This window comes from Mytilus edulis, unplaced genomic scaffold (assembly GCF_963676685.1).
Source record: "Mytilus edulis unplaced genomic scaffold, xbMytEdul2.2 SCAFFOLD_100, whole genome shotgun sequence".
Taxonomy (NCBI): Eukaryota; Metazoa; Mollusca; class Bivalvia; order Mytilida; family Mytilidae; genus Mytilus; species Mytilus edulis.
In genome coordinates, this window is record NW_027267125.1 from 107,381 (window position 1) to 127,079 (window position 19,699).

At 31.1% G+C, this 19,699-nt stretch overlaps 2 protein-coding genes across 8 annotated transcripts in view; one reads left to right on the plus strand and one right to left on the minus strand.

The window, feature by feature from the left end:
* Window positions 1-19,699, plus strand: part of LOC139504916 (nucleoside diphosphate-linked moiety X motif 17-like) — a 39,883-nt gene that overhangs the window by 17,883 nt on the left and 2,301 nt on the right. Inside the window, exons 1-2 of one of the 4 annotated variants that reach the window (XM_071294801.1) lie at window positions 14,756-15,478; window positions 16,755-16,781. The exons of 1 other annotated variant lie outside the window; for it this stretch is intronic. In XM_071294801.1, the coding sequence (XP_071150902.1) occupies window positions 14,756-15,478; window positions 16,755-16,769 (738 nt within the window). In that variant the 3' untranslated portion in view covers window positions 16,770-16,781. Of the gene's footprint in view, window positions 1-14,755; window positions 15,479-16,754; window positions 16,782-19,699 lie in introns of those variants that run through there. 2 more of the 4 variants (XM_071294798.1, XM_071294800.1) reach the window with 2 other exon arrangements.
* Window positions 356-14,684, minus strand: LOC139504914 (uncharacterized). 4 transcript variants are annotated; one of them, XM_071294794.1, is made up of 4 exons: window positions 14,577-14,684; window positions 10,347-10,510; window positions 9,367-9,512; window positions 356-3,344 (listed from the first exon to the last, which is right to left on the minus strand). In XM_071294794.1, the coding sequence occupies exons 2-4, from the start codon at window positions 10,494-10,496 to the stop codon at window positions 1,739-1,741; spliced, it is 1,902 nt and encodes a 633-aa protein (XP_071150895.1). In that variant the 5' UTR covers window positions 10,497-10,510; window positions 14,577-14,684; the 3' UTR covers window positions 356-1,738. The 4 variants fall into 4 exon arrangements, with proteins under 4 accessions (XP_071150895.1, XP_071150896.1, XP_071150897.1 ...); XM_071294795.1 differs by having other exon boundaries at window positions 14,527-14,577; XM_071294796.1 differs by having other exon boundaries at window positions 14,513-14,577.

The window sequence follows — 19,699 nt, forward strand, 5'->3', positions numbered from 1 at the left end:
CAAGCGAGTAGATTCTGGGGAAATTTTTGTTGATTATATAGGGAATCATTGAAGTATGACCAGAGCAGGCCCCCTCTTAAGAAGTCAGTGGGCCCCCACTTATGAAAATTTCTGAATCCGCCATTGACCTTCAAATTATGGTTGACTATACTGTTTGGGTTTCACTGATTTTTGAAGGCTGAACAACAAATTGTAGCTACTAAAATCCACTTTTTTTGTGACTGTTTGATATTTGTCTCATTGACAATCATACAACATCTCCTGTCCTATGAAGTGCAAAAATCAGTTGATATGGTCTTAAATCACAAGATTGGCATGTACAGGTAGCACAAGCAGTCTTCTAGATGATAACAAGTTTTCACTGTTAAAATAATTTTAATACGATAAAAACACATAATGTATATGAATAATTTTGTAGAACTATAATTCAATACATGATTAAAAATTGAGTAGTTAAGATAATTAAAAAACCTCATAAATATAAGTTAGTTAAAATTTAAAACATACATTAATATTACAGTAGTATACAATATATACATTGAGTTACAATAAAAATTCAATAGTATTGTAAAAAGAAAGTAGTTCGCATTTGCATGCATAACTAATGGTCACATCAACTTATTTTTCTTTGGAATGTTTGTATAAGAAAAAAGTGTACTGGACAAATCATTATTTCCTTCATTCTTTCTTTTTTATTTTAACTTTAAAGGTAGATGAGGCAAGTTTATTATTGTAATATTTTAGAAAATTAAATGTTCATTTTTTTCAGATATAGGGGAGGTAATCATACTTTGAATATTTTTTGTCAACTTTGATTTGTTCAAATTGATGCAGAAAAATCCATAACATTTTTTTTGTTTTGTTTGTGATAAGTTTATATGTTCAAAATTCAGTATTGTATTTTGGTCAAAATATCAGCTATGATATAACATCAGGTACACAATTTTGATAACAACTTTCAGTTTTATAAAGCATGTTTTGGGTTAGTTTTTGTTCTATTTTATATTAATAAATATTGACCTAAACAGTTAAAATTTGGTAACAATATACCTAATTAAAATTTAAAATTTCTTACTTTTTATTTAAGACACATTTTGTTTGAATTTAACAGAGCTTAAACAAATATTATAAACTAGAACTGCATAAATTAAGAATAACGAATGAGAAATTTTTCATAAAATCTGAAATTCAGAATAGGAACTATTTACAGGTCCTGACTTTTTCTGAACATCCCATATAATCACATTCATGTAAATTTATTTTTTTGAAAAGCAGGTAGCATAATAAAAAGCTTACAATGGGGAGATAATTCTCCATTTGTACATAAAATTAAGCAACTTTACTTACATTTCAAATTATTTCCATGCTTTAAAAAATTGAGTTGGAAAAAAAGTGGATATACATGCATGCATATAGAAATACAAATCTGAAAACTAGTACAGAAAGTATAATTAATCTAAACAACAATGTAATATACTTGAAAACCTATGTTAATTTTTCTGGTTCTGATGTGATCTACAGAAGAGAGAACTTGATGATACATGTATATAATACTTAGTTTTAACATAGGTATATATGACTAACTATAATATTTTGAGTCAATTTGATGTTATATAATACCAAGGTATATTATAATTATTAGGAGTCAATCTTGATGAAATATAATACCAAAGTTTTACATAGGCATATTTGATTTTTTTGGATTCAATCTTGATGATAAATATTACATACCAAGCTTTTACATAGGTATATTTGCATTATTTGGAGTCAATCTTAACTTTTTACGAACAGCTGAATTAGCAGTCATGGACAGTTTCTTTGGTTTAGTTCTGTTCAGACTACCAGTAGTATCCAAACTCTGGTTAGATAGTACTGGATCTACTAAGCTCAATTCATGATTGTATTGTACAGGAGTGAGCATATGAGGGGTAAAGTTTCCCGATGGTCCAGCTTGCATAGACTGGGTTGGAGTCAAGAAATGTGTATTTTGTTGAATGGATGTTGGTATACCTTGAGTATGTAAGAAACTTTGTGTGTTGAAAGTTGAGGCAGAGATATGACTGTGATTTACTGTGTGTGATGTTACATTATTATGGTCACACAGTATATTTTGATTTGGAATGTTTGTTATATTTTGCATTGGTATTCCTGTGAGAATGGAGAGATTTCTTCCATGCGTTTGAGGTTGGTTCCTGTTCAGTGATTTCATGACTATATTGTTTTGTGTTGTAATTTTATTTTGTGGCTGGTTTTGGTCAATTTGTACTCCACCTCTGTTTACATATACATTTTGTGTCTTTCCATTTGGAAATACAAATTCATGAGTGTATGGGAATGCTGATAGTGCTCTTGTGTTATCGTACATGTTCATGTGACCTTGAATAGGTTCTGAAATAGGTTGAAACTGGTGTTCAGTCACTGGTTGATTTATTAATGATAAAAAATCATGAGATGCTGGTTTCCTAGTCATTGAAACATTTGCAGGTGTGAAGTTCAATTTTGGTGTTGAGTGTATTGGAAACCGCAGACTTGGTATCAGTGGTTCATGTTGATTAAAATAATGTAAATTTTCTGGTATAGTATTGAAATGGTCAAGGTCAAATCTAACAATGCTATTATCTGATCCAATGAGAGAATGTTGATTATTTTCATACATTGTATCATTTCCTGCATAGTGGTTGTATTCTAGAAAACTTTGTTGGGGTTTAGTTTTACCACCAGCTTGAACAGTTGTTGGTTCTACTGTTTCTGGTACCCAATGACATTGCTGTTGCCTTGCAGTATACAAAGGGTTAACATTACAATGAACATCTTTACTGGTTCCCTGTGTAACAATCTTTTGCAATTTCAGAGAAGGTACAACAGGACAAATTGGTGCCTGCTGGTTTACATGATTTTCATATAACATTGGTAAATTGGATGTACCAGTATAAACAGATGATGATGATAACACGTTTGTGTTAGTTGTCATTTTGATATTTGAAGATGTTACAACTTTTTCTCTCATGTTGTACAAATTTTGTTCTGTCGTCTGCTTGCTGATAAACCCTGGTAATTTTTTGTTGCTAGTGATCTGGTTTCCCTGGGTACCACTTCTAAACCTATTCATCAAGCCTTCAGCTACATCTCCATCTGCTTCATTTAGTATTTGAGGGACAGGTAATAAAGTTGAACATTTAGGACTGCTGCTGGTTCTGGAAGAAGTAACTGGAATTAACGTCTTAGAACTGGATAAAACTGGTTGTTCTGTAGATGATGGTATCTGTGTAGAGATACTAGCAATATTGCTAATACTTGTCACTGTCGATGTATTATTGGTCTGATATAACTTAACAGTTTTCTTCCTAAAACAAAATTGTATTTTAATGTAATTTTGTTTAATTCTACATTGAAAATTGATAATTGATAATACTGCCTTTAAACTTTAATGGCAACATCAAATGATTTTATTTTAAGGATGTACTTAGGTGAGGTTAGGTGAAAATTAATAAATTAAGAAGTTAAAATTGATACTATTAGCTGGGAGAGCATCAATTAAGCATAACGATAAGCTAAACATATTGATAGGTCATGGACCTCCTTTTTGAGATATTTGAGATTTAAAATATGGCGGGAAAAGGCTGACTCTGACTTTTACCTTATATTTGCATTGGTATTATTAGGTCTCAAAACAAAAGAAAGAAAATTAAGAATCTTCTAAAATTTTGGTAAATGACCTTTAATGAGCTATTAAATCTTATATGAAAAAATAAATGGGTGTTATGGGGCAAAATATTTTACATTGTATTGTATGGAAAAACACTAAGGAGTCCTAACATTTGACAAAAATTCCAAAACCTCACCCAAGTACATCCTTAATGACAATAAAGTAACTATTGCTTTTTCAGTATATATACAACTGAATTTCATTATTTGTTAGCTTTTTTTTAACAAAAACCCTTCTCAGAAATGAATTGTAGATGCAGTCCATATGTGGGATATGTATTTCATTGGCCTTTTTAAAGGGAAAATTCGTGATTTTTTACTTATGGTTTAAATATGTTCATTATGACATAATATATATATTCCGAAAGTTTTGTTGCTATATGTGCAGTAATAAAGGAGAAATTCAATAATTAATGAAAAAATATTGACTGCTTCCTGTAGGTTGGGACGTTTTCTACTGGTTTTTGCATGCCGGGATTTAAAATACAATCATTAAAAGTCTTGATTTTTAATCATATTTTAACGTAATCGTAAGCGCGCCGATGACTAATGCTATATCTTATAACCATCCGATAATAAGAAAATAAAAAGCACAGACGTGTAGTTGTACACATTCATGAGATAAATTTTCTATATACATGTATTTGATTTATTTTTGCAGACAGCACAAGAAATTATTATTATTTTTTTGCTTTAATATATGCTTTTTCAAACTGATAAAGTGAATAAATTAAAGTATATAACTTAAACTGTTTAGACAATATATATACGCTTATTGACCTCTTACTACCTACTATGACTAGATATATGTGATGTGATGTGTGTATTATTCCCCGACAATACCTGTGAAAGGCCTGTATAAAGGTGAAATGTGATTTGCAGATCGGTAATAAGCTTGGCCTCTGGGGCACACCGTGCCAGGTGTGACTGTCTATTCGGATTAGTGGATTATACGACAGGAGACAGTCGCGTTTAATACACAAATTTAAAATACATTTTCAAGGTGTTGACAAATACAAGGGAATCGCCGTGGAATTATTTAATTATAATTGGTGATTCTGTTTTATTTGAATTCAAATAAGTTTCAAAACTAAGAAATGAACCGGGTAAAGTCTGGAAATTAAATTTAGTTGTAATGCCGGAATGAAATGATATACACTTCTATCATTTATTTATGTTTTATAAAAAGGGAAAATAGAACTAGTTTGACAAAATCATTTTAATTGTCCTAAATAGGCAAAATATGTACGGGAACACTTAAATTTAGATATTTAAAAGCCATGACCAAACGAAAGGTATACCTGTATTTCATTTTTACTTCTAGCGTTTGGCTTTAGATTTTAGCTGATACTATTATAACACATAGTCTCAGATTTTAGTGAGGTCGGAAGGGTTAATCTTATGAAATGATATTGATTATCTGATATCATTTGGATAATGGAAGGAGCTATACTATAAAAACACAAAAAATTATTACCAATACACTCGATATCAAATTTTGTTAATTTTACTGATTCACTTAAATTTTTTTCACTTATTTTTTTCTCTTTTGATTTGAGCGTGCTTGTTTTTATATGACAGTTTTTTTCAGTTCTCTTATCTCATTAGACGAAGGCAAACTTGCACAGAATATTCTGCATTTGTGTAGTCCGAAGTTTATTAATAGAGGTTCTTATTCCACATGTAAAATAAATGAACTATTATAAAAAAAATAAAACACGGCTTTAGTTTTGAAATATAGCACTGTTTTCTGAAGTCATATATATGGGGTATAAACGGGACGAACTGATTAAAAAATAACAGGACCAAAAATTGTATATAAAACGGAAAAATAGGTGCTGAAATATAAATAAAAGTAAAATTGAAATAAGATAACATGGGGATTTGGTCTATACATACCTATTCTTATAATCACTTTTAAATTTTGTTAAATTCTGTACACAGGCACGGACAGTTTTAAATTGGTATGGTATAATTGATCAATTTTACCTGTGCACACCTGGTTCACTCGCGATCACGCACGTGATTCATTGACCTTGTTCATTGTGTATTAAATTAAACAAGCCTGCCAGGAAGTCGACCGTTAGAATACCCGAATATGTCACTTTTACAATACCCCGGTTATTACCGGTATTAAGCCATATTCTGATTACAAGAAGACAAGTTTTTGAACGTTGGTCAAGTTAGGTAAAAACCCAAAATAAACTAAAAATATGCGTTTGAAAAAAGCATTTAAAAAAACTTTTTCAAAAGAGATAAATCTCAGTTTATAATTCCTCCACAATAAGTATCTCCAAACTTTTTAAATTTTATTGAGACTACTATAACATTATTATAGCATAATTCCAATACAATACTAGCTTGATACTGTATCTCGGTGCCAAAAATGTAAATTTAATGACGAACTAAAACCAATGTACGGTCTTATGTCATGTATAGCTTTTTAATCTGTCTTCAGCATTGTACACTGAATATTTAATCCTCTAAAAAATTTAAGATGTCTTGTAAAGAATTTTTTGAAATATCAAGGCCGTCGGAAGGGGAGGTGTGTCGGGTGCAATCGCACCCCCTCTTTCACAAAAAAAAATATAATAAGAATTATCAGGCACGGAGGAGCACTTGTCCTCCACGCTGACGGGTTACCGTGATCTTTCTGTAATAAATAATAATAAATAAGCTTTATTTAGAGTGGGCAAGGTATACAAACAGAGACAAACATAAGCTCTAATGAGTTTTTAACCGTCACAGAATAGAACACCTATGATGCAGTTTGAGAGATCATCTTAAGTATGACGTCCATTATCACTGAACTAGCATATATATTTGTCTAGGGGCCGGTTGAAGAACACTTCCGGATGCAGGAATTTCTCACTTCATTGCAGACCTTCTGCTGTTTTCTGTTATATGGTCGGGTTGTTGTCTCTTGGACACATTCCCCATTTCCATTCTCAATTTAATATTTCAGCTATTTGAGGAAAAAAAAGATGTTTTAAAAAATTGACAGGAAATTTAAGGATCTTCTTGGAATGGAATCGAAAAAGTACGAATATATATTCTTACAAGCGTGAAAAACGTCAACCAAATTAATTCATAATCGGGAACGTCCTTATTAAAATAGTCTTTGTCTCACAACGTATAATACTTTAACTAATTGACCAATGATGTTTAAAAAAAAAGAGACAACGAATTTAATGTCATATTCTCCTATTTTTGAATGTAATTATAAGTCTGGCAAGAATGCCCGTAAAGCGAACAAGCAGTTTATTCTTTAAATTGCCGTCATTGAATATCAAGAAAGAAAATAAATCCAGAAATTGATTTGTAACTTTAATATTCAATAGTTTTCCTAGAAAATATTCACATCCCTTGGGGATTATTAGTGTATGTCCAGTTGCATATATATTACATGAATGTTGGAACAATTGTGATGATGACGAATTTCTTCCTTTATTCGAGAACAATCAAATGTCGATGAACCAAAGGAAGTTATATATCGACCTGTATTTAAATCAAATTGGTTCTCTTCTTCTTTTGGTATATGATAGTCTATCGAGTTCGATGACTACATACTGTTGGCATACGTGGACTAGTCTATTTACAAAACTTTTACCCCAATTTACACAAAATGTATGTTTCTTTCTTATGTTCAATGTATACATGTATATATTTTAAATTGCGCTATAGTTCCGTAACTTTCTATCCAGGCGTATAAACGAATCGTCGACAAGTACGTACATTTTTATGCCCCACCTACGATAGTAGAGGGGCATTATGTTTTCTGGTCTGTGGCTCCGTTCGTTCGTACGTGCGTCCGTCTGTGCGTGCGTCCGTCCGTTCAGGTTAAAGTTTTTGGTCAAGGTAGTTTTTGATGAAGCTGAAGTCCAATCAACTTGAAACTTAGTACACTTGTTGCTTATGATATGATCTTTCTAATTTTAAAGCCTTTTGACTCCAATTTCACGGTCCACTGAACATAGAAAATGAAAGTTGGAATTTCAGGTTAAAGTTTTTGGTCAAGGTAGTTTTTGATAAAATTGAAGTCCAATCAACTTGAAACTTAGTACATATGTTCCCTATAGTATAATCTTTCTTATTTTAATGCCAAATTAGATTATTACCCAATTTCACGGTCCATGGAACATGGAAAAGGATAGTGCGAGTGGGGCATCCGTGTACTTTTGGACACATTCTTGTTTTAAATCCATATTTCTGATATGTTCCAATCTGCCCTTTACTATTGACAACGAGTATATATTACATTTTCCCAAATTAACCCTAGGAAAAAATATATGTAAATAGATTTTTATTTCATCAAATCTTTTTTTTGGGGGTATTATTTATACAATTGTATAATATTTTTTACACCAGAAATGTTATTTATAAACAAGCGTATGAGTTTAGTAATGACTAGTATATTATTTCACTTTCGGACACGCAAGATAGAGATGTATATTATACACCTGATACTTCAAAATGGAAAGTTATTAGTTATCGGTCGTGTACACTGATCAATACCTACAGAAGTGAAACGATGCATGAACTTGCAAGCCCGACAGGAAATCGCTTGAATACCTGGACGTGTCATCTCACACCCCTCACAATACCTTTGGGAGTAATACCTTTAGCCATGCTGGTGATCAGATGAGGGAAGGTCCGAATTTATTTGAATAACGTTTATTACTTTAAAGAATTATGAACGAATTAGATTTTCGAAAACAATTTTCACGGAACACTTATTTATGAATTGAACTTTGACTTTTTAACTAATTCCAATATTAACAGTTTAAAAATAACAGACTATAGTTATTTAAAAAAAATAAGAACATTTTCCGTATGAAGTTAGTTAGTCAGATAAAACAACCGTACGATTGACAAGATATCGACACGCAATTACGACTACATCGGTTACTGTAGTTTTGGTCCTTTGTGGTTTATAGACATATCGTGATTTTTAATCGGAGGAGATGACAAAATGGCGGAACGGAGAGAATGGATACTCTAAATTTAAAATCGATGGTGATCTCTTATCTGGCGGAATAAAACTTTAATATCTATAAATTTGTGCATTTTTATACAGAATGGACATAATATCAATTTTTGATTTTTTTGCGAAGTTTGCCTTTAATAAAATTAATGTTTCAATTATTAAAATTTAATCTCTAGATTTAAAGAAAAAAATCAAATAATTTAACATGTAAAATGAACACATGTCCAACACACTGGTCAGAAACCCAAAGATTTTAGTTGTAAGTCTTCACTGTTAACATTTAAAAATTAAAAAAAATTCTAAAAAACTTTTTTTAAGAAAATATGCATTTTACCATGTTTGAAAATGTATTTTATAATTATTATGGGAAAAAATGAATAAAGAGCAGAATAAGTATCTACAGGACACCATCCTTGCTTACATGTTTAAATTTTATGTTTAGTGAACCTTGATAAAAATGGGTAAATGTTTGCTAGTTAGAAATAGTCTCACATATTTAGATACAATTAAAGCTAAAAAGAGTAGAAAAAACCTGATAAATGGTTCACACAATAGGTAATAACTCCTTAGCCTTAAGATTTAAAGCGATTCCCTAAAATCTAGAAATACCTGTATTTTAATTTGAAATTAAAAAGGGGAGATAATTTATAATATATTTCAGCAATATTCCTTACTTTTTTAGTTTCAGTTTATGATGTGTATCATCTTTGATCTCAGAGACTCCAATATGATCTACTGCCATCCCATTAGGTAGGAATGATAGGAGGTACTCAGCTAAGTCTGGCTGGTCAGTCAACAATAGCTCTATATATCTTGTGGTCTGTAAATAAAATCTTGTTAGTTTTTTTTCCTTTTTATATATTGTTTTGAGAAAAAGTTACCAACAAGACCAGATCTACAAGTTAAACATGGGAAAAAACTGCAGGTGTCTTGAAATAGCAGTTATTGTTTTGAAATGATGATTCTTTGGAAGGTTTATAATACTTTTTGATTTTGGTGTTATAATTGTCCTGTCCATAAGTACTTATGAAAATTATGTGTAATCTTAAAACAGTCCTAAACAGAAGTCTTGTCTTTGACTTAAAAGTCTGCCTGTTGACGGAAATAATATATGGACAACTGTACTTTTGTTTTCCTTCCAAAATAACCCAAACTGAATGATCATACACAAGGATGACAAATGCATACTACCTATAGAACAAAGGCATGATGATTAATTCAGTGTGGAAGTAAGAGAAGCTATACAGAAATTGATGTTTTCTCAATTAATGGTATAGATGTATATTATTATTATTATTCTTTAGTAATCTAATATACACCTATCTTTAATTATTTTTAACATATTGACAATAATGGTATATATTTTCATTAAATCCATTAGTAGAACTATATATCTCTAGTAGAGGTTGAATAATTCAATACATAAATTGAATAGTGTGTCCTGCACTACTGCAGCTTTTGAAAAAGGTAATATAGCTTTTTTACTCTGAGGGTTCTCTTTCATGAATTCAGTTCTGACCCTTTTAATTAAGGGCACCATTAATATGGGCATTGAAAATAATATTTGGTTTATTTTCATTTATAGTTAAATACATGTATGTAGTTTTAACATTTGAAATTAGCAGTTGGTATTATTAGAATCTTTGTGTTTTACCCTCTTTTTGTTTTCTTCATCAATAGGGTCATAATCTCCAAGAATTCCTAGTATTCCCTGGTAAACTTCTTTCTTTTCCAGGTAGTTAAACTTGATCATGTTCATCAAGGCTGTAAAAGGTACCAACTCATGTCTGCTTATAGTTTCCATTCTGTGTAAAATCCCTGAAATAAAAAAATAAAAATATTAATTCAAATAAAGGCTGTCTGTCAGAAATTTGCAAAAAAAAAAGATTTTGAAAGGAACAGGTAAACCCATTGTTTTTTTTCTTCATTTATACAACATGTATTAACAACAGTTTCTCACACAAAGATATATAGAAAAAAAGATGCGATATGATTGCAAATGAAACAATATCCATTTTAAGACCAAAGAATCATGCCTATCAACAAAACATACAATATAAAACAAACTATTAAAATCAGTTTGGGATTGCTTGCTATTGATTTCTAAGCACACAAAAAAAAAAATAAGGAGATATGGTATGATTGCAAATGTAAGAACTATACGTTGTGTAAGACCCCATACCAAAAGATAGGGTGGGTCCAGGATTCGTATGATCCCCCCTTGAAAACAAATTAGCACTGTTAATAAAGTCAACATTCTGTTTGAATTGTGACTGTTAAAGTTGTGTTCGCAAGTCCAAATACCCCCCTCCCCCCTTTAAAATTTCTTGCTATGGGCCTGGACAAGAGTGGCACATCTCTCTCAGGAGCACAGAACCAATAGCTATAAACTATTAACTGTAAAAAGGCATACACCACAAGCACAGGGGACACTTTTTACTGCATACACTGTAACGCATCTTAACTTTGAGAGACGATCCTGCAATTATTTATCAAAATAAGGAGATGTGGTCTAATGTACATTTAGACTTAGTCTACTATTATATTAAATGAATAGATCATGTTTTTTGAAGACCAAAATATTTTCAGTACACTTCGAAAGGATAAGGCCAAAAAAATACATGAGTATCTATCAATCATATATGTTCCTACATGAACAAAGGATTTATACTGTTTATACAGTAACACACATGTAGAGAAATCCTTGAAGAATCTTGAAGAAACTTATTTTTTAGCTCACCTGGCCCATAGGGCCAAGTGAGCTTTTCTCATCACTTGGCGTCATCGTCGTCGTCCGTCGTTAACTTTTACAAAAATCTTCTCCTCTGAAACTACTGGGCCAAATTTAACCAAACTTGGCCACAATCATCATTGGGGTATCTAGTTTAAAAAATGTGTCCGGTGACCCCGTTTACCAACCAAGATGACCACCATGGCTAAAAATAGAACATAGGGGTAAAATGCAGTTTTTGGCTTATAACTCAAAAACCAAAGCATTTAGAGCAAATCTGACATGGGGTAAAATTGTGTATCAGGTCAAGATCTATCTGCCCTGAAATTTTTAGATGAATCGGACAACCCATTGTTGGGTTGCTGCCCCTAAATTGGTAATTTTAAGGAAATTTTACTGTTTTTGGTTATTATCTTGAATACTATTATAGAGATAAACTGTAAACAGCAATAATGTACAGCAAAGTAAGACCTAAAAATAAGTCAACATGACTAAAATGGTCAATTGACCCCCTAAGGAGTTAATTTCCTTTATAGTCAATTTTTAACAATTTTCATAAAATTTGTTAATTTTAACTAACATTTTCCACTGAAACTACTGGGCCAAGTTCATTATAGATAGAAATAATTGTAAGCAGCAAGAATGTTCAGTAAAGTAAGATGTACAAACACATCACCATCACCAAAACACAATTTTGTTATGAATCCATCTGTGTCCTTTGTTTCATATTTACATAGACCAAGGTGAGCGTCACAGGCTCTTTAGAGCCTCTAGTTAACTTAAACTTTAAACTTAAACTTAAAGTCATATAAAACGAGTGACTGGTGAAAAATAATGTTATTCCAATTCTTTAACCAATGCATACAAACATTATAAACTTAGTCTTCTGTGCACGTTTTTATCGGTTTTTTTCGCATAAACTTCGTTTAATTGTCATTTTGTTTTCAATCGGTCAGTGTTGTAAAAATATGGCAGGTAATTAAAGTTCGTGTTTTGAAGCCGAAGTTTAACGATTGTCACTTGTTTGCAGGCGCAATAGCTACGTTTATGTCAAAACGCCCGGGCGTACACTTGAATTTTGTCAAAAAAATATTTTAATCTAAAGAAAATAAAAATAACTTGTTAGAAGCACATCAGCTTTATAATTCTTTCTTCGTTGGCTTGTAATTGTGGATAAAATTGATGAAATTTACTTTCAGTCAAGTGGTATCATATCATTTATTTGTTCATTTTCTGTCAAGTCTGAAGCTACTTTGAGTTTTATACTCCCTTCCCTTTTGTTTTAAGCAATCCTTTATCTCCTTAGAATCAGTTTTGTGGTTTACAGTTTTGTTGAGCCTGTGACATATATCAGTGTATTTATGACGCCAAAGCACGACATAGCGATCCTTTATGGCTTTTTATAAATTATCAATGCATCAATCTTCATAAATTGTCATGAAACTTGGGCCAAAACTAGTAGTACTCCAGATCAAGAAAAAAATATCTAAAGAAAATGTTGGATTTTTTAAAAATCCTGTAATGGACTGATAAATGGATTCACTTTTTGCAGGAGGAATCCTTGACAAAAAAACAGGATTCCACAGAACCCTTTACGATATCTAATATTGGACCTGAACATCTCTGAAGGTTAATGTTCATTTACGAAATTTGGAAATAGAAAGGTTATTTTGTTGGTTAATTGCTTTACCCTCACAGCTCTTTTAAAACATATTTAAAAGCTACTGGTTTTGAAATTATCTCTGAATCCAATGACTATTATATTTTAAATTAACAAAATAAATAATTTATAATCTTTTATATCTGGGCGTCACTTGTAAGTCTTGTGTGGACAAGGTGCGTTTTTGGCGTATTGAATTTTAAACCTGATGCTTTTTGTTATCTATTAATCATGTTTTTCTTTGTCTAATATGTTCTATTAATTTGTATTGTAGTCCTGTAATATTATGTTGTCATTTCAATGTTATATTTAACTTTGCCATTAAAGTGCGAGGTTTGGCATGCCACAAAACCAGGTTCAACCCACCACTTTTATTCCCCTTTAAAAGTGTCCTGTACCAAGTCAGGAAGATGGCCATTGTTATATTATTGTTCGTTTCTGTGTGTGTTGTATTTTAACGTTGAGTCGTTTGTGTTTTCTCTTATTTTTGAGAAATTGAGATAAGACGTGGCACGGTACTTGTCTATCCCCAATTCATGTATTTGGTTTTCATGTTATATTTGTTATTCTCGTGGTGTTTTGTCTGATGCTTGGTCCGTTTCTGTGTGTGTTACGTTTCGGTGTTATGTCGTTGTTCTCCTCTTATATTTAATGCGTTTCCCTCGGTTTTAGTTTGTTACCCCGATTTTGTTTTTTGTCCATGGATTTATGAGTTTTGAACAGCGGTATACTACTGTTGCCTTTATTTGACATAACAAATAAACCATTTAGATTGTAAAGTATGTCGCTACTGATGAGTTTTTAATGACAGGAATGGTATTCATTCTTGATAACTCATTAGCTTCCGGGGCCTCGCTCCCTAGATCTAATCCACTACCAGAAATTGTTTGACATGGATCAGTTTGGGGTCCTCAGACCCCTCGCCAAGGTTCGGGCGTACACATTAAAATGACCTAGCTATGCCACTGGTTTGTCAACAATCCACAAAAAAGCCTGGATATTGAGCACGTGTTTAACATGTACAATCAGATAATAGTTTATTTTAAGGACATCCATACGTATTGCGATCACCAGATTTTTACGAGATGGGTCACGAGAGGTCACATTGCATACGGAAAATATGTCGGGGGAATTGCTTCCTGGAAGCAAGCAATTAAAATTAAGTAAACTTCTTCTAAATATGAACAAATTAAAGAATTTTCTTCAGAAAATAAAAAGTTTATGTACATAAATTTTATAATGAAAAATATCCATTGAGTTATAAAAAACATGTACATTAACTTTAAAGTCAATGAAGATCCTTAAAAAAATCATAGAATGTTATTTCAATATTTGTATTCAAGTTTGCTGATATTCTTGTATACTTTAGTCAGTAAGGATAATATTGATAATGTCACTGTATGGTTTGTGGTTATAATGATGCAAATACTTCATATTTCGAACCCTTAAATTCATAAGTAGGCGGGAAATAACTTTAAAAACAATGAAACAACCTTTGCAGTTCCTTCCCTTTAACGCCAGACGGCAGTAGGATCTATGAAAATTATCAACTTCCGTATCGAATGACGCCAAACAGTAAAGACGGTAATGTTTGTTTGAGTCATTCTTGAAGTAATTTAAGCATGTCAAGTGAAAATTCCATTTTTCTGTGCTTGTAAACAATCGATAGAAAATGTCTTCCAAAAATACAACAAATCCACCTCCAGTTCCGCCTCTGGAATTAATAAATGATTCGCCGGATTCAAGTGATGGTGAAACGGAGAAACAGGAAAGTCGGACAGACAATTTAGAAAATCCGAGTAACAGAGATATTTCTCCAGAGTCGGGAATCGATCTTGCCTCTCGTGGATCAACGGGAGTAACAGAAGAAAGTGAAGACACGATGAGAACAGAAGAAACAGATCGAACTATTATCCCTCCAAATGAATTATTTAATTTTGATTTAACAAATCCAGATGATGTTATGAAAATGTTAGAAAATGTAAACTTATCAGATGAAGATACAGATGTACTGTTACAGGAAGCTTATAATGTTAATATGAAATTAAAAGAAATATTAAGGAGACAAGAACAAGCCGGTGGCAAAATGAACCAAGCAGATATTGCTAAACTAAAAGGTTCAAATACTGTAGTGGTGCCAGGACCTGGTAAAAAAGGTTCAAGTTCAAATTCTCGGGCTGGTTCAGCTAAAAGATCTCAGTTTGCTAAAGCAGAACCACTACCACCTATAAGTAATGGATCTACACCTAGTTCAAATATGAGAATTCCATCAGCTGTATACAGCGCAAAGCTTCATAGAGCACCTGCACCACCTTCAGCCTCTCAAAGTCAGAAAAGACTTGCATTGTCATCACAAGATAAAAGAATGGGTTCCAGAAATCCATCTGCAGCAATGGTTATTATCATTTAAGTTTTTTAATCCAACTTTGCACTCCATTTGTTTATGATTATTTATCACGATTATGAAAAGATGTGTTATAAAATCATGAATAGGGACATGTTTACAAATGTATTCAAAAAATGTGAAAGATGTCTACTATTACAAAAAATGTATCTTTGACACACACCCCCATTTCAAACCTCTATTCTATCAAATGTCTACATTTGTACATTTGTATATACTGATTGTTTATTAAAGCAATTCTTAGCGATTATTAATTACGAGGATCACTTTATGTATTAAAGGATAATAATGATTTTCTGTAAATAAAATTAAGTTTTTATTGAGCTAATACATAAATAATTGCGGGATTTGTAATTTTTTCTAAGCACTAATTGCATGATTTGCTTGCAACTTGAAATCCAGAAAAAAATTGATACCATTCGAAAATGTACATCTGTACATGTACATGTATTGCCTTATAATTTGCATTAGTACTTATTATTTAATTCTCTGTCTGACACATAAAAACATGCAGTATCTATTTGCTGATTATAAAATTAAGAAATAATTGATGCAAGCTATACTTTATTTTAGTTTTAACATGGGTAGGCATTATATTCATGATTATTTTTGCCCGAGCGATCAGTGAGGGCCAAAATAACACGAATATAATGCCTATCCATGTTTAAACTACAATAAAGAATAGCTTGCATCAATTTTTTCGATTCTGATTAGGACAATTAAGGTAATTTCTATGTCCAATGTGTATAATATAAGTGTAAAGCGATTGTGTAGGCTCTTCCATGAACCTCCCTTTTTTGTTTGTAAATAAGCAAACAGCTGGCACTGTGATTTTTGCAACACATTACAGTCATAATAAATGAATTAGTAACAACATGTGCATCATTTAAGAGTTTGGAAAGGTTTTTTAAAAGTTAAGGAAATATATTAAATGCATGCCAGTTTGATAAAATTCATTATTCTGCAGTAGTCAATACATTGTATAAACACATGTGCAAAAAAAAATTATTGAAATTCAGAGCATGAGTTTATTTATAAAGCGAATGAAACACATCATATTAGAATGGTGTACAATATAAATTGCTAGAAAACATGAAAATTTAAAATTTATAGGCAAATTAATGAATATATATCTGTTCTCTTAATCTCATTTCAAAATGTGAAATAAGATTGTGTTTCTTTCATGTAGAAGACATTAATTTATAGCTAGTTAGGAAAACTTATTTGAATGAATTCTTTTACTACTTAGATGTGGATTTAATTACAGGATTATTTGTTATAACATCTATGTCAGGTAGGCTTGGAATGCTTTAGCTTTTTGTCATATATATATTTGTATGCATTAATGTCACTAAGGTGGCATAGAATCAAACAGACTGATTTTGGTGTTCACACGGCTTAAACTGTTAAAACATGTTATTAAAAGTCTTGCATGGAAAGGAATTTAAAATTCCATAATTTTAACATGAATGTTTGTACACATTATTGGCACTGTAAAAAAAAAATGTAACTATTCACTGCTTTCACTGTTTGTGGATTTGCTGCACATATAAATTGAAGGAACTTTTAAAATGTGAATGCATAAGTAGCATGATTTTTGCACATATATAGGGTACTGGTTCATGAGATTCATTATCATGGACAGGGTAAGAATAATTTTAATAACTTAATAAGTTTATTATGTTTCTCTCTGACATTTCTGGTAAATGTTCTACTTATTTGTAAGATTTATGGGAGTTTTAAGCATAACCTCAAGTAGCAATTTGTCTATTATACATTTGTAGGACCTCATTATGATATTTTCGATCTGTGTAATACTACACAGAAATAGTTGCCGGTCAGTTCAAGTTATTTTTCCTAATGCAAGATTAATATTATAGCAGACATTTTAACTCATTTCTAAATCTGTTCTTATTCTTGAACCATAGGTAATAAGGTTAAATGCTTGACAAGCTTTGTAAATTTAAAAACACAATATATAATTATGTAGACATTTAAATCTAATTAAACCTGACAATTATCATGTACCCTTTTTTAATTTCATGTATAAAGTGCAGAATATCAAAGTTAAACAGTCAAGCTTCATTCTTAAATGTCACTTTGAACATTTTTTCTCACCACTTTAAAGTAAATAAATAATTCCTAAACAGTTTTATACAATACAAACAGGTAAAGTATCAATAAAACAGAAATTAAAGTGATTTTATGATATCATGTATTTAAATTTATTCTTTCTTATTTAATTATTTGGAATAACCATTTATAGTAGGATACATGTGGATATTAATACTTGGATTATATTTAAATGATTTTTCATCTACACTTGATTTCCCCTGTACATGTACGGTAGTTCTACTTTCTATGGAAGATTATTACTATTGATCCAGGAGAATAAATTTGGATAAATGCCTAGTTTAAAAACACAATTTTGTTTACATGTATTGTAAATACAAATATGTGTTGGGAATATTAAGATGTACTTGTCAAAATTTAGCAGTTAAATCACATTTATTTAGAGTACAAGTATTTAAAGTGTGATACATGCATTGTACATGTACAAACATATGTATTAAACTAAAAAATAGTTGACAAGTTGAAACGATTTGTATTCATTTAAGACTGTCAGTGCATATATATACATTTGTAGCTATTTAATAAGTTTAAAAAAAAATATTTTGTTCTGTTTAATATTGCCAAAAATCGAAATATAAACAAAAATTTCAACTTGAACCATTGTCAGGTTGTCTTATTGATTAAATGTCCACATGCATGTGCAGCTTCTTTAATTCGTTAAAACTATGTATACATGTACATGACCATCATGAAGAGAGGTTTGCTTCAGTTGGATATTTTGAGAGGTTTTATTGCTTCAGTTGGATTTTTTAGGGGTGTCAGCCTGATAAAAGGTGAACATAAAAAATTGTCAGTCACAGTGATGCAGACCAGAAACCTTCTTAAGTTAAGTTGTCAGAACACTTCATCCCCCTTTTACAAGGTATTTCACTTAATATATATATAGATCAGTGGAAAACCTAAAATTTCAAATGAAAGAATATGTCTTCCCCAAAAAGACTAGGCAAAATGATTGAACAATACAGCTGTAGAACCATTATTTTTTTTAAATGTATGAAACCAAAATAGGACTATTGAATTCTGAATGCGCTTCATGCTTTATTATTTTTGTTTCTATAACAAAACATGGAGAAGATTGAAGAATAAATGGGCAATGTTTTAAGATATGGCTTATTCCTGAGGTTTCTTATCTGAAAAGGGAAAAGTTGATGGTAATACAAGATAAAAAATTGAGATAATTATATTGAATATACAATTTTTTCTTGATTTATAGAATTTTGGGAATTTTAAAAAGCTTTTTCCTGCAGTTAATTTTTTTTTTCTCTCGTTAATTTAAAAAAGTATTTTTTATCTGTAAGAAAACCCCAAAAATGCATGGTCAGAAGTACTAGTGGAATGGTTAAGGGAAACTGCTCACATCCTAGCTGGGATAACTTAAAATAGCTTGGACACTTTTATTTAACTAATGTTGAAATTTGGATTGTATCGTTTAAGTTGTAAAATATAATGTGGTTGTTTGGGCCAAATCATTAGTCAATAGCCAAGGAAAATGCCATAGGTGTAAAAAAAAATTATAAATTAAAGCTTAAGTGTGAGAAACAAATAATCTTAAGTAGTAATGGTATGTTTACTAACTGTATATCATCTGACACAATGAAGTATGCTTTAAATGTTTGAATGGGATGAAATACAGTTTTATCTTTTTTTGAGTCCACTGTTGCACTTAGAATATCTATTATCGCTATTTTGTGCATTTTTCCTCTGATCTTTTTTTGTGATAATTTTCATATCATGCTACTCGCTTGAGATGGAAAATTATCGCTAGAAACTAAGCATGCATGTGGCATTGCTAACAAAATTGACATGAAATTGACAACGTCATAGGTAAAATAGCTATAAAAAGATTTTCATTGTTCATCTCAACTCGATTGCCTTTCTCGCTTTTGCCGTCCTGGCTCAAGCGAGAAAATCAATCTCGTTGAGATGATCACAGATAATTTATAAATTTAGTATTATGATAACATTTTAATTTACAAAAAGTATGGTTCTACCCCGCAACCTTAAGGGAAAAGAATTGTCATAACACTGACATTTTTATAATGAATTATTATTTTTTTTTGAAAAAATCAAAGAAAAAAT